The 23,719-nt window shown below is 39.9% G+C and overlaps 1 protein-coding gene across 19 annotated transcripts in view; it reads right to left on the bottom strand.

Annotated features, from left to right (window-relative positions):
• Window positions 1-23,719, bottom strand: part of Epb41 (erythrocyte membrane protein band 4.1) — a 151,004-nt gene that overhangs the window by 71,428 nt on the left and 55,857 nt on the right. For 18 of the 19 annotated variants that reach the window (XM_052177548.1, XM_052177549.1, XM_052177553.1 and 15 more), the window contains 4 exons: window positions 10,540-11,017; window positions 7,057-7,266; window positions 3,554-3,658; window positions 561-603 (listed from right to left, as the gene is read on the bottom strand). In XM_052177548.1, the coding sequence (XP_052033508.1) occupies window positions 561-603; window positions 3,554-3,658; window positions 7,057-7,266; window positions 10,540-11,010 (829 nt within the window). In that variant the 5' untranslated portion in view covers window positions 11,011-11,017. Of the gene's footprint in view, window positions 1-560; window positions 604-3,553; window positions 3,659-7,056; window positions 7,267-10,539; window positions 11,018-23,719 lie in introns of those variants that run through there. The other variant, XM_052177554.1, reaches the window with a different exon arrangement.

A 23,719-nucleotide genomic window follows, 5' to 3' on the forward strand; every position in this document is an offset into this window, starting at 1 on the left:
AGAAAAGCATGGAGAAAGCTAAAACACAGGAATGTGGTTGTAGCTCATGTCTAAGGCCCTGAGTCCCTAACACCAAAAAGAGAAAGGGAGGGAAACAAACAGCATGAAGAACCCAACGGTCTAGAACACTGCAGGAACAGTCTAGAACACCGCGGGAACAGCCTAGAACACTGTGGGAACAAGACCCCGCAGCAGCTCCTGCCGGCAGCTAGTACAGTCTCTGTCTCTGCCATTCTGAGGGCTGACTCTCAATCGGTCTCTCGTCTTTGTTTTTTCCCAGCCTTGTTACTCTCCTCCATTCTACCTGTTACAAGTTTGCTGAGCTGCTTTGTTTATTTTGTTTTTTTAAAGTAAAAATCTGACCCATATCTCAATAGTGCCAACCTTTACTATATTTTTCTACTATGGAATCTGCCCTCTGTTCCAGGGAAAAGCTTTATCTTTATTTCAAAGCAGTCTGCAACAGTCAGGACTCTCAGTGCCTGATGCACAGCCAGTGATGGCTGGAGATCCTCTGGCCCAAATAGAAAGAGAACCATCAAAGGGTCGTGTCTACTTACCTCGAACCTGCTTTTTTATTTCTTTGGCAGAATCCAGCCATGTCTGTAAAAAAGAAGAAAAGGCATTCACACAGAGCTCCAGACACACAAACAATTCAGCATGGAGGCAGCTCACTGGCTGCCTTGGGGAAAACGCCTCCAGATGAGCCTATATTTCCCCTGGAGGCCTTTGTGTTAGTTTTACAAAGCACAGTGGATCTCCACACCAAAAAAGGAAACCAGAGGTTGGTTGGAATCCACACTCCGGTATGTCCTGGCTGAGTAACTAGAGCCTCTCTACCTAAGTTCCTTCATCTCTAAAATGTGAATTCTGTCATCGTATCTATCTTACATAGCTGTTCATATATGTAGGTCTGCTTATAACAGCAAATGTGAAATAAGTGTGTGCTATTTATAGTAAATAGGAAAGATCAGTAAAAATATAGAATTAGAATAACTGACAACTTCCCAATCGTATTTTCTCCTCTAAGCTCTGGTCTTCTTCAAATTTTCTATGTCAACACAGCCTCTGGTGCATGATGCACTACCCAGTTAATGTTTACTGAATGAATATATCTTGCCCTCTCCCCAATCTCTCCCTTCTATGTTCTTACACCCAACTTAAGAGTCTATACATCACTAGAGCAGGCCTCTTCAACCTACAATATCACTTGCAACATAATGGCACTTTAAAAAGCCTCACAACCCTTCACAGGCCTCTATGAGAGATGTTTAAAGACAAAAACTGCTAAATTTCTAGTATTATTTAGAACGTTTTGTTTTGTTTTGTGATAGGGTCTCATTAAATGGATGGTCTAGAACTCAGTATGTAAACCAGGATAGCCTTGAACTCACAGAAATCTATCTGCCTCTGTCTCCCAAGGGCTGGAATTAAGGTATGTACTACCACGCTCAGCATATTTACATTAGATCTTAAACTATATTAAACTGTTTAAAACTAATATATATATATAGTTATACACACACATTTTGGATAAAACCTGTTGGAAGAATACAAGCTGCTTACATGTGCAAGGTTCCCAGGCTTAATAATTCACATACACACATACTCACACACATACTTATTCACACATACATGTACATATTACACATACTCTCTCACACATGTATATATTATGCACACACTCACATACAATATACACATTACACACCCACACACATATGTACATATTACACATACTCTCACACACATGCACACATTACACACCCACACACATATTCACACACATACACATTATACACTCACACACAGCACATACACACTCATACACACACACACAGCACATACACACTCACCTAAAAATTAAGCACACACTTGTTCGAGCCCTGTCATAGAGGAAGAACCTGAGTGCTTTTCCCTTGCCTCTCATCTGGTTAGAGGCAAGGGAATTTAAACACAAATGCTCAAACTGGTGGAACCCCTGCAAAGCCTTGGCTTGACTGCTTCCCGATGGCACCCATAGCAGGGTGTTCCATAGTCTCCACTGTTTTAAGAGACTTTCCAGCTCTTCATTCCAGTGATCCCATAAGCAATTCTGACTCTGGGGCTAAAATCCCCACCAAGCTGACACAGAAAAAGGCAAATCCAGATTTGTGTCAGTCACATGGGAGCTTCAAAGACTAAGCTATCTTACAGAAGCAGTTACTGGGTAGGGGTGAGATGGCTAAGCAGGTAAAATCACCCACTGCCAACCAAGCCTGAGTCTAATCCCCAAGCTCTGTGGTAGAAGGAGGCCACCAACTCCCAAAAGTTGTCCTCTGATCACCATCCACGTGTTACCCCTAATCCCAATCCCCACACAAATAAATTAATATAATTTATAATTTTTTGAACAAGATTAAAGGCCAATGTTAAAATCAGATCAAAAGCAGAAACAAACCTTGTAGTAATAATATAATCGGCATGTATGCTTCTTTGCTCAATTTAAAACATTCAATTCTCGGTACTGTACTCAGCCAACAAACATTTGAGGAATGATCCGATGTGGACAGCATTGTGGTTATGAAGAAAAGACTAGGGCTGAAGAGATGGCTTAGCAGTTAAGAGCACTGGCTGCTCTTCTAAAGGATCCAGGTTCAATTCTCAGCACCCACATGGCAGCTCACAACTGTCTATAAGTCAAGTTTCAAGGGATCTGGTACCCTCATAAATATGCAGGCAAAACACCAATGCACATAACATTTTAAAACAAACAAAGACTAACACTTAAGGAGCCAAGCCATCACTAATAAGAGATGAGTGGTGAGCAACCATTCGCTCGCCCTGGGTGTGACTGCCGCAGTGCTGTACTGAAGCCCAGAGCATCTCAGAACACAGATCTGAAGAAACTGTAGGAAACGGATCTGGGGAGTCTGAGTCTTGAAATGCAGATGTCAGTCAGACAAAGAAAAAACGAGATCAGATAGGTACAGAAACACAAAATAGCTGCTGTGCATAGTTCAGCACAACTTGAACACAGGTAATCATGAAAGACAGAGGTACAGCTGGAAGTACAGTCAGGGCTAGAACGCGGAGACAGCACTCTGTGCTGAGAAACCTGGGCCACATCAAGCTCTAGGCAAGTGGGAGCTGCTGACAGGTTTAAAATAAAGGAATGGCAGTCATAGGAAGTGTGACTCTAGTCACAGGCTATACTGAGAGCGCATACTGAGGTCTAATAAGAATAAGGGATAAGGCTCAGGGTCTTAACCTTCCCACTCCCCACGGTTCATTAGCTGTATAACCTTGATATGGGGCAATCTTGCTGAATTTCAGTTTCTCTTGAAGATGAGAAAAAGCACTTTAGTAATAATGCATGCTCTCTCTCTCTCTCTCTCTCTCTCTCTCTCTCTCTCTCTCTCTCTCTCTCTCTCTCTCTCTCTCAGTAAATTCTAGGAGGAAATCTGAGAATAAGAGAGACTGCAGGCATGGATGTCCTGGAGAGGCAGGTATAAACACTGTCACCAACATGAGAAGGGGAATTTGCCAGCAGCTTACACTGCAGTCTCCTTACCTTAGAGGTTGCGCTGTCCCACACAGCTAAACCAAAGTAATCTTCTTCTAACAGGTTGAGGTGCTCACATACTCGCTTAAGCAAATCTTGTCCCTTAGCATGTTTCTGTGAAGATACACAAATGCTACTTAAGGTTCTTGTATTTATCACAAAAAAATTTCAAAAAGTGTTATTTTCCAATTTCCTTTTTTACCTTTTATAACAAATATATTCTCAGATAACTGCACAATGAAACATGATTTATAAAATCTCTCTTTTTTGATATATCAGTTTATAAATGCAACATATTATAGCACTTTGGAAATGGCAACAATGCTGAGTAAAATCCCATCTCCCCTGTTCTCCATCTCCATCCAAAGCATCACATACACCCTCAATGCAGGACCCCACTATGTGACCCTCCAGTGTGAGAATCTTAGCTGCTAGGACTACAGGCAAGCAAGGCCACAGCCAACTAAGCACACTCATTTACTCAGATTCTCAGTCACATTCTACTCTTCCCCTCCCCACCCCAGCTCACTCATAATTTTTTGTACAGTGTTTCATGAATTATGCAATGGGTCACAACCCATGCAGTTACCATAATCAGTTGAGGTTTGGTCTGTTGCTATGTATTATAATGCTAAATCCCAAGGTCTAATTGCCTCAAGACAAGGAGACCCTCACATATATCAGCTTTTATTGCATAATCTTGCCCCCCCCCCAGGTTATCTGTGACTGGTTAATAAAGATGCCTACACCATAGTTGGGCAGAAGAGAGGTAGGAGGGGCTTCGTTCCCCAGGCTTGGGGACTGAGGGTATGGGGGGAGGAGGAGGACAGGGAGGGAGAGAGAAAGATAAGGAGGAAGAGAGGAGAGGAAGAAGTCGTCAAGGTATAAGTAAATCTTGAGCCCACGGCCATGAGGGCCAGCCTGCTGGTGTAGGAGCAGGTCAGGCAGAACATGGTAAGTGATATCTCCAGGTTACTGACAGGGAAGTAAATAAAATAGCATAGAGGGCTGATAGTTCTGGTGCTTTTAAGGCTTATTATAAATATAAAGGTTTTGTGTCTTTTATTTTGGAGCTAAGTGATCTAAGGTGGGGTAGAAACCCCCAAATAATATTTACTGCAGCATTCATCAACTAAATTACTGGCTCAACCTGTCAACAGAGATAACTGGCTGTGGAAATCATTTTCACAATAAGTATCCATGAGCATGACCTGACTCCATACAATCTCTTTGAGAAGTAAATAGACATCCTATAGACACTGGCGGTTACAGTGGCTAGTCAACAGTGTTAAGAAGCATTTTCCTTGCAAATTCAAACCACTTCTAAAGTTGGGCACTTAGACTCTTGCCTCTAAGAAAGAATGAATGCCCTAATTTGCAGGCCGTGAATTAAAGTTAAAACACGCTGGCCTCCTCTATTTACTAGCTAATCAACTGTGTCACTTCAATTAACAATAGCTAGCTCAGCTGTGAAATAAGAATTTAATACCTAGTTTACTGAAAAACAAACCAGAAATATGTGAATGTCTTCTGAGAAATTAACATAAAAATACTTCAAAAATTAGATATCCTTTTTTTTCCTGTTCTGGGGACTGAACCTGGTGTGTGTCATGAATCTGTACTATTACTGAGCTATATCCTAGCTGTATAGATCTTTGACATAGCCTCTTCCTAATGAATCAATTTAAATGACTATTTGTAATTTTCATAATTGTTCATTCAGTATTAACTCATTTATATCGCATCATTTTCTTCCCCCTTTTTTCTGATTTCATCCTAAATGACTGTCAATAATTTGAAAAATCGAGTGCATTTCCCTAACTCCTTTTATTCATAATTCCAAAATCCAGGAGTTCTAAAAAAAAAAAAAATCCAAAATTCAACTTAAAGGAGTCAACTTATTTTATTATTAAAGGTCATTTGTTGAAAAATTCTGGCAATTTATAACCTTCATTTATCCATCTTAGAACAAATTTTATATTTTTGCCATAGAAACAGTATATTTGAGTCAGGTATAGTAAGTAGCACATGCCTGTAATCCTTGCATTTGGTGACAGAGGTAGGAGACAGGAGTTAGGAGTTCAAGATCATCCTGGGCTACATAACAACTTGAAGACCAGCCTGAGCTACTTGAGTCCCTATGTGGTGTCTCAACAACACCACAATTACAAAATTAAAGATACTATGTATTATATATATGTATTATATATATAATATTTTAGAATGCTTGCGGTTGGATAAATTTACATATGTACAAAATTTGACCCGGTAATAATGAAGTCCAAACACATGAATCACACATTTTATTCATAAAGCTATTAGCACTTGCAATAATTGCACATACAGCAACCAGAGCATAGCCGGCAAGATCTAGTTAAAGCTCCAGTCAACAGATGTTTTAGTTTGTCCTGAAGGAACAAAGACATTTATTTAACTGACATTTATTCAATCCTGACTCAATTACTGATTCTTTCATAGAAATTAGAGATTTTGAGATTTCATCATGATACATATATACATGATGTATATATGTATATTCTCCAGCTGGAAAAAGAGAAACAGCAGGATATAATTTTTACTTCTACATTCTATCTCCTGAGACTAAAGGCATATCAGATACAACAAATGACTGAGGCTTAGATCTGGAGGAACGGAAATGTTAGAAACAGAGAGCCTGTGTGTGTATGTCTGTCTGTCCACATGAATTTGTGTGCATCGCCTGTTTGCAGGTGCCTGAGGAGGCTGTAAGCGGATGTCCAATCCCCCAGAACAGTTGTAGGCCATTGGATGGGTACTAGGAACCAACTCAGTTCTCAGCGAGGGAAACAAACGTTCTAAGTCATCTCTCCAGCCATGTAACATCTTTTTAAATTAATTAATCCATTTAATCTCTGTCTCTTTCTGTGTATGTGTATATATGTACACATAACACGTATGTGTGAATGTGTGAGTTCACAGCATGCATGTGAGCCAGAGAACGATCTCACATATCAGTCCCTTGCCCTGTAACTTATTTGAAAGAGGGAATCACCACTTCCTGCACCAGGCTACCTGCTCACCAACTTAATGGAACACTTCTGTCTCTGCATTCACCTCCTTGCAAGAGGACAGGGATCACAGATGCTAATTTTGTGTGGGTTCTGGGCATATGAACTCACAGTTACATGGTAGGTGCTAGACATTTCCTAGTAATTTCTTTTTCAAACATAATTACAGGATAGCTGAAAATTCAGACTATTTTGGAAAATCTGGTCATTGAGAAGCCCAAACATAATACATACATACATATTACATACATATATACATATTACCTTTTGAAAAACAAAATGACTTTAAGTCCTAAGATCTTGACAGATTAAGGGAAGAAAAAATAAGACTCACAATTTTCCTGTCCCTTCATTCTCAGAAAGCCACCATCAACATTTCCACACACAGAATGTCCTCAGGGTGGGCCTTGTCTGTAGCACAGGAAGTGACTGAGTGCTCTGACCTCTGGGATTAAAACGACTCACCTCCACCACACATTCGTAGACTGTGTCATCCAACAAGGAGACCTTGCAATGCATGTTTCTGTGTCTTCTGACGGGCTTCTGCGAGGCTTCAGGCTCCCTTTCTGCTCTGGACTCTGGGTCCTCTTTCACTTCTGTTCCAGAGCACTCTTCAATCCCTTCCCCTTCCTTCGTTTCAGAATCTGGGTCCTCTCTGTGTTCTTCCTGAGCTGGCTACACATCCATGACAGCAAGTCATTGAAAAGGTACTCACAAACAAACCACACACTCCTACCTTTAGTAAATAATATAGTACCAATAAAGATACGAACAGGAAAAAAACTATTAAAGCAAAAAATAATTTGAATTATATTAACTATATTATATTTTTCTAAAAGGTATTATGATTTCCCTAAAGATGTTCAACGTTACTATTCTTAATTTTTTTTTCAGGTAGAATCCTATCAAATCAATAAGTAACAGTGGGACACCAATCTACTGCTCTCACATTATATAATATAATGCTCATCAAATTTTTGCTGTCTCTATTCTATGATCATCAGCTTTAGCAAGGTCACTTTGTGAACTGAATATTAAATGTTTTGTCATAGGCTTAACATTTTATAAACAGTGAAAAGTTCTTAAGGCCTACATATCATGTACATATCTGCACTAAGCAAATAACTAAAAGCTGTGACTACACCCTCATGCCTCTCTGCCTTGGAACATTCATACAAAGCTGAAGGAAAGGAGAGGAAGACTAAAGCTGGCCTCTCCCAGCAACCATTAAGTCCCTATGCAACACAGGAAAGCCAGAATAAATATATTTTATTTATGTGAGTACACTGTAGCTGTCTTCGACCAGAAAAAGGGCATCATATCTCATTACAAATGGTTGTGAGCCACCATGTGGTTGCTGAGAACTGAACTCATGACCTCTGGAAAAGCAGCCAGTGCTCTTAAGAGCTGAGCCATCTCTCCAGTCCCGAAAGTCAGAGAATGTTTTGACCCACGTTTTCTTACTGATTTTTTTTATAGCTGTTTTGTTTTTTAAAATATGGCTACTAGCCTCAAATTTGTATTCTCTTGCTTCTGTCTACTAAATGCTAGAATTAGGGGCCACACTGGACTATTTTCTTACTTTTAACACAACAAATCTATTGAGAGTTTTAACTAAATTTTATGAATTTTTTATCTTCCAAAACAATACATGAGCTGGGCAGTGGTGGCACACGCCTGTAATCCCAGCACTCTGGGAGGCAGAGGCAGGTAGATTTCTGAGTTCAAAGCCAGCCTGGTCTACAGAGTGAGTTCCAGGACAGCCAGGGCTACACAGAGAAACCTTGTCTCAAACAACAACAAAACATTTACATATAAAAATGAAAAGACTGAAATGTCTGCTGTACTAGATTCAGGAGTGGCTGACAGGTTTGTAGTAGCCTCCACAACCATCTGACATCTCAGAGAGGCCTTTGTGAGCTATCATATTTGTCCCAGCCCACTGGACTATTTCTTACATCAACAAGCAGTCTGTTGCTCCTCCCACCTTCACGTGGTTGGTCATCAGGCTTGCAGCAGTGAACACTTCACCCTCCCAGCCACCATACTGCCCCACCACTTACAGAGTGTAACTTCTCAAGGTATGTCCTATCCTAGAACCTGGTGTACACAGTAGGTTTTCAATAGTTATTTTTGAATAGATAAATGAATGAACAAATGAACAAACAAGCATTAAAACTAATAGATGAGTGCTGGGGCATGGGCGCACACCTTTAATCTCTAGCACTCAGGAGGCAAAGACAGGTAGACCTCTGTGAGTTAGAGGCCAGCCTGGTCTACAGAGCTAGTTCCAGTCTACCCAGGCCTATATTATAATACCTTCTCTCAAAGATAGATAGATAGATAGGTAGGTAGGTAGATAGATAGATAGATAGATAGATAGATAGATAGATAGACAGACAGATAATAGCAAACAAACAAGCCTAACGGATGAAGTTGGAGAAATGGATCAGTCAGTAAAATGCTTGTCATGCAAGCATGAGGGCCTATCACTTTTCTGTGATTTCTCAGTCCCTAGCTTGATTCCATAGATCTCATTCACAAATATTACATAGTGAATCTTTACTCTGTGTGTGTGTGTGTGTGTGTGTGTGTGCATGTGTAAGTCAGAGGACAACTTTAAGGAGCTGGCTCTTGGTATCTCCCTCAGAGGCAGGGTCTTTCATGTTTCTCCCACTGCTCTGTTCACGCTAAGCTAACTAACCCATGAGCTTCCAGGTGAGTCTCCTGTCTTCACTTCCCATCCTGCCAGAGGAATGCTGGGATTACAGGTTTGTTCTACCACACTGATCTTCTTAAGAGGGCTTTAGGGATTTGAATCAGGTCACCAGACTAGTGCAGAAAGCCTTTCGCCCACTGAGCCATCTACGCAACCCTGGATCTTGTTCATAATATTGTTTCACTAACAGTCAGTACCTATTATGATTTCATACTAAAGTCGGTCTTTGGCACTCTGAATATACAGAAATATATATACAGAAATAGTAATATTTCTGGAAATACATTTAATAGTTTTAGAAGCCTAATGAAACTATATACCCCAAACTTCAGGCCTTTCACTGAAGCACACACAGGACTTAAACTTTAATAATCCAGATAACATTTTATACACACTAAGGCTAGAAAGCATAAGATTCCTAGAAAACAGCTTAAGTTACACTACTAGTGCTTTCGCATGTGTTTTGGACAAAGGAACATCATCTGCTTAATTACACTGTGACAAAGTTAAAACCCTGTGTGAATAAATACTACAGAAGGAGCCGATGAGATGGTTCATCAGCTAACAGTACCTGCTGCCAGGCCTGGCTACCTGAGCTTGATTCCTGAAGGTCACACAGTGGGAAAAAGGGGACTGACTTCCCAAAGTGGTACTCTGATTTCCACATGTACACGGTGATGCATGCACACACAGAAATAAATAAATGTAATAAAAATTAAAACTATTACACAAAGAATACAATTAACATTGTTATCTACATCTCCCAGTAATGTGTGTGCTCCCTACAGGTTAGTAAGGCAGGCATGGCTCAGATCTCTCACATACCCTGGGATGGCCCAAATCCATCACATGGATTAATGAAGATTGTCATTGAAGGGCCACACTGGCTGATAACTCTTCTGTTCCTAATTCCACCAAAATGAATTCTAAACTACCTCACTCTTCTCTTACTCTCTCAATAAAACTCAAATTTGTTCCACTGTTGCGGCAAGATGATATATGGACTGAATAAACTCATTTGAAAGTTTTCTCTTATTTCTTTGACTTATATTTTTTTAAGTCAAGTTTTAACTGATGACAATTTCTTTAGAGAAGAAACTCTTCGTGCTATTTATCTTTATCAATGCCTAAGTCAACTGGTTCATAAGAAACAAAAACCAAATATTCTTCTATGAAAAGTATAGCATATAATATATCTTCATTATCTTCTCCCCAGTCACATGCCTTACCTGTGTTTCTATACTGCTTAATGAATGAAGATCCAAAGACGGGTCTGTTTTGAGCTCAGGTTCAGGGGCCGCAATGGGGGCCTTTAAAATGATGTCTTCATCAAGGCTGGTTCCAAGTTCTATCTCCTTCTGACCTCCTTCACCTTTCTCTTTCTCTGACTCTACTTCTCTGCCTTCTTCTTCAGAGACCTGAGACTTGGGCCTCTTGAGGAATGAAGAGAGCAGTCGTGACAAGCCCCTGCCTTCTGATGTCCGCTCCTTATTCTTGGTCAAGTCTTCATGTGTTGGAGTGTCCCCATTGGATGCTGTCAGCTTCTGCTCACCCTGATTACTGCCCTCAGCCACTGCCTGGGACGCCTCCTCCAACTGAGTTTCTCCTTGGCCTGAGTTTGTGGCTCCCTCACCTTCTTCCTTCTGTTGCTGGTGCTGAGAATTCTCACCTTCAGCCACTAAACTCTTCTCTGTTGTCATGATGTTCCTATTAAAAGTAAGAAGAAAAGGGAACTATTATAAGCAAAACACATTGCTCCAGGCAAACCCCTAAAACCTCAAAAAGCTAATATATTTGGATTTAATCACTAATAGAATTCTAATCCATTAAACAGAAGATCTTGCATTAAAGCACAAAAAAGAATTTACCTACACATCCTGAATAAATTATTAATGCCTTAAGTCATGAAAGATATGCACATTGAGAGACTAGCTTAAGACAATAGCTAGGGCAGCTGGAGAGATGGCTCAGTGGTTAAGAACACGGGCTGCTCTTCCAGAGGTCAAGTTTAATTCCCAGCATCCACATGGTAGCTCACAACCATCTGTAATGGGGTATGATGCTCTCTTCTGGTGTGTCTGAAGACAGTTACAGTGTACTCATAAAAATAAAATAAACTTAAAAAAAAAAAGAAAAAAATCTACCAAGGCCATGTAATAAAATAACCATAATTAAATTAAAGGTTCAGAACTGTACATAGCAAATACACCTTCATGCTTCCTAAAACAGGGTATCTGGGTACTGTCCTTTCAAGATGTCAGTCAGTCAAAACTGCAAGATTTGCAGGAATTCCATTCCTAGAGATGATTACATTTAAAAGTTCTGAGAATCTCTTTTGCTTTCCTTCATTGTATTTCTTAGGGTGAAAACTTCTCCATTAGGAAGAACAAACACAGAATTCTGATCAGTTGCTATCAGAGTTGACAACAGCAAGGACAAGTATACAGTCAAACTAACCACACACAATATGTCCTAAGGGTTCATGACCTAATACCAAGTTTTATCCTCATTCAGAGGCATCCCATTTTAAGCTCTTCAAAAGAAATTTTCTTCTAAGAAATAAGATTTTGAATGCTCAGCATTTTTAAAAGTAGGAAATGAAACCATTATACTAGGAGGGGAAACCAGAGAAATGCTATCGGGCACATTTTAGAAAACCAATGCTGATTAATGCTGATTTATGTAGTGTTTACGTGAGCCGAGAGGGCAGGCTATAAACTCCCGTCTGTGAAGCTTGATGTCAAGGTTCCAGCACCCCTACTAAAGCAGTGGCCCTGCTCCCACAGATGCCCTCTCAGGCCTACAACACTCAGATCTTCTGGGCAAACCCCTCCTCCATTTAAAATACAAGGTTTTATGAGAATAAGATCTTGAGTCTTTTTTAAGAGATTCATTTTATTTTTTAATTTCTCTCTCTCTCTCTCTCACTCACAGAGAGAGAGAGAGAGAGAGAGAGAGAAAGTGTGTGTGTGTGTGTGTGTGTGTGTGAGAGAGAGAGAGAGAGAGAGAGAGAGAGAGAGAGTGAGTGAGTGTATATGTGGGTTCAGGTGCCTGAGGAGGTCAGGGAGGGTGTCTGATCTCCTGGGGCTGGAGTTACAGGCAGTTGTAAGCCCCATATTCCCCAGTATGGGTGCTGGGAATAATCAGACTTTCTTGCTCTGTACACAAAGGAAGTACATTTGTGTGTGGTATATATGTATAGGTGTGTATGTGCATGGGGTAGGGCAGAGGCCCACGTTGGGTGTCTTCCTCGATTACTCTCTCCTTTACAGTTCTGAGACAGGGTTCAGAGCTCTCCCAGGACCTGGAGTTCACTGATTTGGCTAAATTGACTGTTCAATGCATTCCAGGGATCGATCTCTCTCTGCTTTCTCAGTGCTGTGGATTACAGACATGTGACACTAAGCTCAGTGTTTTACATGGGTGCTGACAATCTAAACTCAGATCCTCATGCTTGCAGGGTAGCAGGCACTTTTCTGACAGACCCATCTCCTCAGCCCCTTAATAAAAGTTTGGGGTTTTGTTTGTTTGTTTGTTTGTATTTTGTTGTTTTTATTAGAGACAGGGGCTCATTATGTAGCCCTGGCTGTCCTGGGACTCACTCTGTAGACCAAGCTGGCCTCAAACTCACAGAAATCCACCTGTCTCTGCCTCCCAGGGCTGGGATTTGACATGAACACCACTCTGCCCAGTTTGGTTTTTTGTTTTATTAGGATTACATGTGAAAGACAGAAGGCAACCTGTAGAGACCAGTTCTCTCCTTTCACTTTATGGGCTCTGAGGATCAAACTCAGGTCAGGCTTGACTTTACCCACTGGGCCATCTCAATGACCCAATATATATTTTTTAATGATTTAATTTCACCTGAGTTCATCTGATATCTATAAACATCAAAGGCACCCTCTAAATTTATTCTAGCAAATTCATCTATCCATTAAATACACCATTTGAAGCATTAGCACAGGTCCAAAGCTTAATGCCAATGATATCACAGTAAACAAACAAGAGGGATCTCCATCCCAGAGAAGTTTACTCTGGATTCAACTCTGATACAATGAAACAAACGTGCAGCAGAAGTCCTACTTAAGCAGGAGGCACTCCTAGAACAACCGCATACCCCAGAACAGAGCAACGAAAGCGGGAAGGCCCTAACGCTTGCACTGGGCACTTGCACTGTTTCCCTGTCAGGCCCCATGTCAGTTACATTACCTCAACCAAACCTTTCAATAACCCCACAGTGGGGGCGGGAAGTATCATCTGATCTTGTACTTGAGGACACTTCAATTCCAGAACTACTCTGTCTCACAGGATTCTAGACTGGGTCAGGACTGGTTGATATATGGCTAGGACACGGTAACCTGCCCAAGTCAATACTGCTCATAGGTTGCAAGCCACTAAAAATGGTCTCAAAATAAATGGAGGCATAGTAAAAAGAAAGCCCTTAGACCTCTAATCTAGTTTTAAATATTAAGAGTATTTTTTAAAATGATGATATTTAAAGTACACCTTCTAACCTCATTTACTAAGTCATTGAAACAACTCTGCCAATATAATACAACTGTGGTCTCTGTAAATACTGCACCAACCACCTACCAACCAAAACTCAGGTTTAATTTTTGCTCTTGAGGCATACTTGTACTCAAGAGAAATAAAATGGTTGTTACCTTCATATCAGGAGTAGAAAACACATGTCTGAAATTACCTTTCATTAAACCCCAAAGCAATTAAAGAACACAAGAAGAAAACCTCTATGAAACCTCTGTTGCTATGCAGAAATGACAAAAGCACCCACCACAGGACTCCCTGTGTAAAACTAAGCACGGGAAATTGAGGATGGCACATGATGTCCATGGATGGCACACAGATCTTCACATCTGCCCAACCAGAGGGGAACAGAAATCATCTCTGCACTAACATTTCCCAACATGAAAGATTTTACACCAGCTTCTCTCATAAAGACTTCAAAATCTGTCGTGAAAGTTTTAGCAAGAAAATAACTTAGTGTCTGATAATCCTGAACATGCATCTTTAGTAGACAGACAGTATTTATCCTTGTGTTTTAGTTTTAAAGACAGAAGCATCTTCTAAGCAGCAAAGAGCTGCTTCTAGAAAGTGGAACATGAACATTGAGAAAACCTTTACTCAACAAATGCTTGCTAAATTAATGCAAGTAGCACACAAAGGCCCACGTTATTAAGTGTGCAAGCGAACCATTAACATCCTTTAGGACTCAAAATCAGACCTTAGAATTTGGCTAACCACTGAAGTGTGCCAATGCCACATTTCCCATGCAGACATGACACCTGCCCAGATTCAGCACTCTGGATATCTCCTTTCATAAAATCTCTGCCAAAATTAGAACACAAAGATTGAGATACACATAGAATTATAAAACAACAAAACAATCAGTATACTTTGCCAACTTTAAACATTAGAAAAAAATGAAAGTGGGGCATGAGGGCATACACCTTTAATCTTAGCACTCAGGAGACTTGAGACTGGCTAGATAAACAGAGAGGGTTTCAGGACAGTCGAAGCTACACAGAGAAACCCTATCTTGAAAAACAAAAATACAAAACAAAAAATAGAAAATAAATAAGTAAATAAATAATTGGTTTTAACTTTTTGAGACAAAGTCTCATATAGTCCATGCTAAACAACTTCAAACTGCCTATGTAGCCAAGGCTAACCTTGAACTTCTGATCCTCCTGCTTCTACCCCTTGAATACTGGGACTACCAGTGCATACCACCAGTTAAGCTCAATAAATAATTATTATTTTTTAGTAGCTCAAACGTGTCCTGGCAAGTCAGTGGTGCACGCAATCAAGTTCCTCAAGTTACAGATGACAGCATGGATATGCAGAGGAAGATACAAAGCCACAGTGGAACCAGGACACCCACTACAGACAGATGCTCACTGCTGAATGATGCTATTCTCAACCTAGTACAAAGCCCAAAGGAAAGTATCTATTTACTTAATGTCACAAAGAGGTCTTTTGATTGTTGTAAAGAAAAAAATCAGCACTGAAGACAAAGAGATGCACTCCCATTCAGAGTCAATCTTAATCCTCCGAGTCCTGAGAACTGGACAGCATTTGGAATCAGAGATACATCTGTCCTAACAGTGTGCATCTGCTATCTGGAGGCAAATCAGATCATTAAAGGCCCCATACTAAGCCGATTGAGAAGGCCAAATGAGGTCTTTCTTTTTATTTTTCTTTAAATCTTTCTTAAATTAACAGAGTTGATGCTCCATTAAAACTTGTTAGGTGGAAACTTAATGAGAACAGTCAATTTGGTAATATTATAAAAACTTTGCTTGCTATCCACATTTAAGAATAAAGTCTAAAGACATAATTATCCATTTTACTCTTCAAATTGGCTCAGAGTATCTATATTCATGTTTATTGGGTGCTAACCAGGTGTAAGGTTTTGGCTTGGGTCCCTAATACACAAATCTCAAGTAGAGGAGAAATACATAAATAACTAAGACTAAAAAGCAAAGCCCATTAGTTCATCTGACAAGGTGTTCTAGGTGAAATCAGGACCACAGAGTAATAGAGAACACTCAAAGAGCATTCAACCAGAACAACCAGGAAAAGCTCCTGAAAGGGTGGCTTTTAAGTTAAGGATGAATACAGATTTCAGTAGAAAGAAACTTGAGGCTCATGAGCAAATGAAATTCCAGGCAAGGGAATTAGCATTACTAAGAACATTGCAGGCACTTAGGAACCAGCATCACCCCAGACTGACTAGAGTCAGATCATGAGGAGAAGTAGGAGGTGGTGCAGTTAGAATAGAGCATTCCTTTAAAATTAGATTTCAATTGAAATAATAGCATCGAGTATCTATTAAATATCTACTTGATGGCACACATTGTTTCTAATGTTTAATACATTATCTTGTAACCATTCTGTATACATGCATATTCCCCACATAAATAGTCTCTTCAGAGGTTAAAAAAAAAAGCCTCAATACAGAGTCAACATGTACTTTAATAAAAATTTTAATAAACAATGGAGTGATAATTCGATTGTAATACTCAGGGTAATAATGTCTGTAATAATAAACCTGGCTGTTACAGAACCTTGATTGTTGGAACAGTTTATTTTGGCTAAACAGCATCATTTTTAGCACCTTCAGTTTGAGGCTCCACACTAGTTTCTCTTCCTATGAGATCTACTTGAAGATGGAATAAGTAGACAAGGAGGTAACAGTTTAGAAAGACTTGATTACTAAACTGTTTGTTCTGAAAGCAAGAGAGTCACTGAAGGTTTCTAAATAGGAAGTGAATAAAAACTGGAGACAGAAAGAAACTCCACAAACGGCCAGGTAAATTCAGGTTATCAGTACACAGCCACAATGGGAATCCTTAGGGAAGCTGAAACTTATACTGGGTAGAGAATGTGTGAAGCTGAAATCAGCCTTAAGAGTAACTGTTACCCTAGTCTCCCTGGCTTATTCCAATTTCTGTGTTACTCCTTAGCACAAGCATTTGCAGGTCTAACCTGTAATGCCTTCTATCACATTGGTCCACTCTAATAAATGACTTAGTAAGACACAGCTCACTGAGCCCAGAGGTACAGGTCCATAATCCCAGCACTAGGGAAACTGAGGCAGAAGACCATGAGTGTAAGTTCAGCTTTGCCTACAAAGTAAAAGGGTCTGTCTCAAACCAAACACAAAACAAATGGAACCAACTAGAAGAGAGGTATCTTACAGCCATCTAAAAACACAATGGAAATCAACTTGATTCTGCTCTTCCTAGTTCAGTAAGTCACTTAATCAAATCATAAACGTAAGTGCTGTTCACAGTGTTCCTTTTGTCCTCTCTAGCTCAGTCACATGTGACACAGAGTGGCTCAGCTCCACTGTCATCATGATGGTCAAATCTACACTTCTAGATCAGTCTACAGCCCCTTAAAGGATCTGGCTTTCACCCACCTCACCAATTTCTAACATGACAACAGTTCACAAGAAAAAGATCTAAGGTCTTGACTGAACATTCCACAAGAGAAATACAATTCGTGCTTGGTTTGTTTTTCAAGACAGGGTTTCTCTGTGTAGCCCTGCTATCCTGGAACTCTCTGTTCACCAGGCTGGCCTTGAACTCACTGAAATCAGCCTACCTGTTATCACGGCTTGGCTGAGAAATAGAATTATAAGACAGAGATCTTTAGCTGTATTTCTAAGGCTGAAGAATCAGAGTTCTTATGTGACAATTCACTGTGTATTTTGAGAATGTTACAATGTTACGGGTACATCTTAAATAGAAAGCTACAGGAGTGAGACTGGACTTCACTCTCCAGCCAGAATTCTCTGTAAATAATCCCTCGGTAGCAATTACATTGTGACTTAAAACTTCCATTCAGTTCTGGTAGTTCAAAGAGAATGCATTTGTCAAAGAAGACAAAATAACGCAATTTAAGTTGACACAATGTGATTCCTACAGGAAGAATTCACAGTCCCTGGAAAATTTAAAGTTTCACGTACACAAAAACCAAAATAAATTCCTAATACTCAAAGACATTTAATAATTAAATGGTCTGCTTTGGAACTCAGCTTATTAAAACCATCCTTTGTTAGTCATAGGGGACTGGATCTAGGATCCCCAAGGATACCAAAATCCACAGATGCTCAAATCTCTCATTCAAAACAGCACAGTATTTAACACACACACACACCTAATGTTTTATATTATCACATTTAATGTTTGAGTCTTTAAGAAGACTTATTTGCCATACTGCATGAATCAAGGGATACTCAGGATGAACAGGCTGTTTTCAACAACTTGACTTTAAGTCATTTCTATGATGACTAATACCGTTGGTTCAACTCATTCAAGATATTTTTTTAAATAAACAGATTCTTACTCATCTCCTTCTAAAAGCCAGAGAGAGAGAGAGAGAGAGAGAGAGAGAGAGAGAGAGAGAGAGAGAGAGAGAGATCTCCAATACATCTCTGAGGATTCTAGCTTGGACTTAGAAAATGTCTATGTACATTCTAGATATATTAATACTCTGGAATTCCAAGCAAAATATCACTGAGACGGAAGTGAGATGAAACCCAAATGCCAAAAGCCATTTTCCACAGAACGGCTTCTCAACTATTAAGTCTCAAAATGTGTTATTTTTAGCCATTTTCGATGGAAATCTTTTAAAAATGAGCTATGTGCTTTGTTTTAGATTTTTTTTTAATCTACAGAACATAATAAAACTTTATTGATTTAGTCATCACTATGAGCATCAATTACTATGAAGAACTGATATCCTAGCGAGAGAACAAAGTCCTTGGAGTGGCTGTCTCTCTTCCAGTCTTGAAGTCTGCCTTTGATAGTTCCGTGCAGTAGCAGTCAACTCATACACTGCTGCTCTAGAGGCCTGTCAACAAGCAGCTTGCAACATCATCTATTCTAATGAACTAATTAGCCGTTAGCAAAGTCAAATAGCCAACCATGTTAAAATTGTGTCCAAATTAAGAATAAATCCTAAGAACAGAAAGACTGAGTCACATTACTGGAAAGCCTCCAGTAATTTTTATGAAATTGATTTTAGTTCTTCAAATACCTTTTAAGTCCACTCTGAAGTTTCCTTTATATGGTGACTGGCTGAGACTATCGGATAAGTGACCTTCAAGAAAACCACATCAATATAATGACTGGTCTCTTTCTTTCCAGAGTATTCTAGTTTGCTTCTCTGTTGTTATGATAATCACCATGACCAAAATCAACTAGGGGGTGAAAAAGGCTTATTGCATCTTACAGGTTATAGTCCATGATGGAGGGAAAGCAAGGCAGAAGCTGGAAGCAGACCTGAAGCCAACCTTGGAGACTGGCTTGCTCCATGGCTTGCTCAGTCAGTTTTCTCATACAGGCAGGGGCCAGAGGTAATGAATGCTGCACCTGCTCACTTCAATCACTGATCAGGAAAATGTACCCACAGATAAGCACGTAGACCAATCTGAAGGAGGCAGTTCCTCAGGCAAGGCTCCTCTTCCCAGCTGACTCTTAGTTTATGTCAAGTTGACAAATGTGTGTATGTGCGTGTATGTATATATACGTGTGTGTGTGTGTGTGTGTGTGTGTGTGTGTGGTGTGTGGTGCGTGTGTGTGTGTGTGTGTAGGCTTTTTTTATTAAAATGAAGAAATGGAGAAATGGTTCAGCAGTTAAAAGCACTTGCTGCTTTTGCAGAGGACCCAAGTTCAGTTTGCAGCACCCACATGGAGGCTCACAGCCCTCTGTAACTAAGTTCCAGGAGATCCAATGCCTTCTTCTGGCATATGTATTAGTTTTTTAAGACAGGGTTTCTCGGTGTACCTCTAGCTATCCTGGAACTTACTATGTAGAGTAGGCTGGCCTTGAACTCGAGATATCTACATGCCCCTGCCTCTCAGAGTGCTGGGATTAAAGAGTGCACCACTAGCACCTGGCAAAAATAAATATTTTTAAAAAGAAAAAAACACCCTGGTGTGCATGTTGAGTTCCAGGGTAGCCAGATCTCTGTATAGAGACGCTGTCTCAAAAACAAATGCCAAAAAGAAAAACCTACCTGCTAAAGATGGCAGAGGGGAGAGGGAAATGAGGACAGGATGGAGCCAGGGAGGGACAGGGAAAATAAAGGAAGGTCAAGTGTGCTACATTGTGAGAGACAGAGACAAAGCCAGCTGTCCTCTTTCAAACCCAGCAATAAAGAGCAACTGCAACCAGAGACAGAGCAAGCTAGTATAATTACCCTAAAGTTAAAATGTAGTTTACTCTTAGAAAACTGTTATTTCAGAGTTCAGGAGTAGGAAAAGGTTACCTCCAGTTCACTGATGTACTTCGGACTCCTACTAAATGTGTAGTTAGTAGAATTGAGTCATAATCCCAGGCCATCTTGAGACAGAAAGACAGAACCAAAACCAGCAAGGCAGAATTTAAGGAAACCCAAAGTTTATACACTGAAGTTTTTAAAAATAACAACAAAAGAGTGGGGGGTGGGAGAGAAGGGAAAGTGAACTATGTACTTCTGAAGCTTTTTAGAGGCATACATAATTCACTATTCTAAATAAAAATGTGTGCTCATAGAAGAACGCTTTTAAAATTTTAATTACAATAATAATTTGTTAATTTATTGTGTAGCATCAAAAGGACATTAACTAATATGTCATCCCACACAGAAGCACAATACTTGACATACTTAAGTTCATGCCAAATATTTTCTCATGTAGCTTATCCTTTGGCAAAGATGGTTGACAGAGTAAAGTGAAGCGCATGTCCTCAAAACTCAGCAACATTTGACTCCCCAAGGATGTGGCTCTGGGTCATCGGCCTGGAACCTGAGTCCAGAGGGAGGCAGGCAGGCCAGCCATCCCAGCTAACCTCCAGGTCACTCTGAAAACATGAGGCTGTTCAGTTCTGCTAAGATCGCCCAGAAACCCTGGTACCTCATTCCACACCTAACTGACTTGTCTTCTTTCTATTTTACAGTTTCCTGATGAACACATTACTCTCTTAACTAGTATTACATTAAACTAAATCCTGGCAGAAAATAAGTTTCAAATTTTTCTTTAAAAATAATTATAAAATGTCATTTTAAGTTACTCAAAGTTTTTTTTTTTTGGCAAAAATCTTTTAAATAATAAAGTAATACTCTTATGAGTGGCCAATGAGATTAACAATATCAATATAAGTTTTTATTCTTCATAAGTAAAAATCTGAATATTTTCCTTTTCTTTCCTTTGAGGAAAAGAAAAATTAAAGTTTTAATCATAATTACAAGAAATATTTCAAAATGTATTCACTAATTCAAACACACATATGCACTGACACAAGGAACATTTATTGAACATATCGGAATAGCCAAGTCATTCTGCTGAGAGCCAACATAGCTAAACAAGATCCCAGCTTCTACCCTCCAAGCCTATAGTCTATTTTAAAACTGAGGCTAAAACAATAATATGTTCAGAAAGTAAGAGCCTGGCCGGGCGGTGGTGGCGCACGCCTGTAATCCCAGCACTCTGGGAGGCAGAGGCAGGCGGATTTCTGAGTTCGAGGCCAGCCTGGTCTACAGAGTGAGTTCCAGGACAGCCAGAGCTATACAGAGAAACCCTGTCTCAAACAAACCAAATCCAAAAAACCAAAAAAAGAAAAAAGAAAAAGAAAGTAAGAGCCTATTTAAGCCAATCGGTTTTTTATTTAAAAAAAAAAAAAAAAAAAAAAGGTTTGCGATGTGCACGGTGACACATGCCTTTAGCCCAAGCATTTGGGAGGCAGAGGCAGGCAGAGCTCTTTGAGCTTAAGGCCAACCTGGTCTACACAGTGAGTTCCAGGACAGCCAGAGCTATGCAGAGAGACTCTGTCTCCAAAAATAAAATAATAAATAAATAGATAAATAAAAAAGAATTTGGGGAGTCCTAGAGAGATGGCTTGGTGGTTAAAGCTAGGTTCAGTTCTTGCAGAGGATCCAGGCTCAGTTGCTAAATGACGTGGCTCCAACTGCCTCTAAGTCCTCCAGCTCTAGATCTGACAACCTTCTGTTGCCTATGTGGGCACCCCACAAACACAACTAGAAATAACACAAAATCCTCAAAGAGTTTTGACAGACAACCTGAGCTAAGCAATGAGGTAGGCTGGGTGAAGAACACAGGGCAGGGCTTGGCTTGGGGATGGTAGCGTCTAGAAAGAAGGCTCAGTGTGCAAGCAGGAAATAAACCTTTACAGAAAGCCCAGCACAGCAGAAAAGGGGAGCAGGACTCTCAAGGCTAAGCGGGCACAGACTGTGAAAGGCTGTCTTGTGGAATGGCCAAAAATTTATATTTCACGTTCTGGGCCATGAAAATATTGAAATATCAAAATACCACTGCAAATTCTGCACTGGGAATTTTTTCCTCATGAGCAGATACAGGAAATAGAAGGAAATTGAAACAAAGAGACTGAATGTTGGTAGGCAGAGCAGGTGGGTCTCTGTGAGCTGGAGGCCAGCCTGGTGTACAGAGTTCCAGGACAGCAAAGGCTGCACAAAGAAACCTGCCTCAGAAAAACCAAGCAAACTCTTCTCTTGTGCTGTTAATTTTGATGGTTCTCCTGACTGGGTTGAGAGGCACCTAGGAGGCTGGTAAAGCACATCTCTGGGAGAGTTTGAAGGATGAGTCCAAAGAGGAATAACCAGAGGTGGGGAAGACCTGTCCTGCATTGGAATCCAACCGTAGGCTGGGGTACACATGGTAGAGGGAAAAGCCAACTACCACAGAAACTCTCTTCTTTCCCTCCTCTCCACGGCCACCCTGGCTCCTACCTGCTGTAACATAAGTGAGTCTGCTCTGCCACACTGGCCTGAAACTATGAATAAACAAGGAATAAATGAAGCTCTGAATAAAAAAACTGAAATAAATCCTTTCTGCCTTAAGTTGACTGCCCTAGGTTTGAGACAGCTTCTTCAAAAACTTCTATTTTTTTTTTATTTTTTTTTTTTTAGTTTCAAAAACAGTATTGTACTTTTAGAGGACTGTTGTTGTGATTAAATTATCATTCTGACAGAAAAAAATTAAGGTTTTTTTTTTACAGACTATATTAAGAAATGACAAATGTATGTTTCAGTTAGTAACTTCATTCTGCCCCATTAATATATATTTGTTTCTCTATTTTCTATATTTAACAAATCTTATGGTACTGGCAAAAATATACTTTCTCTTTAAAATATGTTGCTTTAGAATTCAGATTTGTAGTACAGCTTGGACAGATTAGGTATCAAAATATATAGATTTGATACCAGATAAAAAGTAAGTTAGCAGAATTGTTTTTTTGGTTTTTTAGATAATGTCTCCAGCCTGGCAGTGGTGGCACATTCCTTTAATCCCAGCACTTGGGAGGCAAAGGCAGGCAGATTTCTGAGTTCAAGGCCAGCCTGGTCTACAGAGTGAGAGTTCCAGGACAGCCAGGGCTACACAGAGAGAAACCCTGTCTCAAAAAACAAAAAACAAACAAAAAAAGTCTCCTACGTCTCAGTGTGGCCTTGAACTCATAGAAATCTATCTACTGAATGCTGGGATTAAAGGCATGAGCTATGAAGTCTGGTTTTTCTCTTCTGATTAGAATATAATAGAATGTAGTCATCTGCCTTTGATTATTTATGTCCATAAATGCCCCATTTTAAAATATCTTCTTTATATTATTGGGGTTGGAGAAATTGGCAGCAGTTTAGCTTGCTGCTCTTGCAAAGGACCTGAGCTCAGATCCCAAAGCCAGCATTGGGCAGCACTGCCTGTAACTCTAGCTCCTGCAGATCAGATGCCCTCTGCTGGGATCTGTGAGCACCTGCACTCATGTGCATATGTACAGAGAAACATACATATGTATAAATAAATAATAAAATTAATCTAAGATCCAGATCAAGGGCACCCAACACTTTCACACAGATATACATGTAGG

This window comes from Apodemus sylvaticus, chromosome 3, assembly GCF_947179515.1.
Source record: "Apodemus sylvaticus chromosome 3, mApoSyl1.1, whole genome shotgun sequence".
Lineage (NCBI taxonomy): Eukaryota > Metazoa > Chordata > Mammalia > Rodentia > Muridae > Apodemus > Apodemus sylvaticus.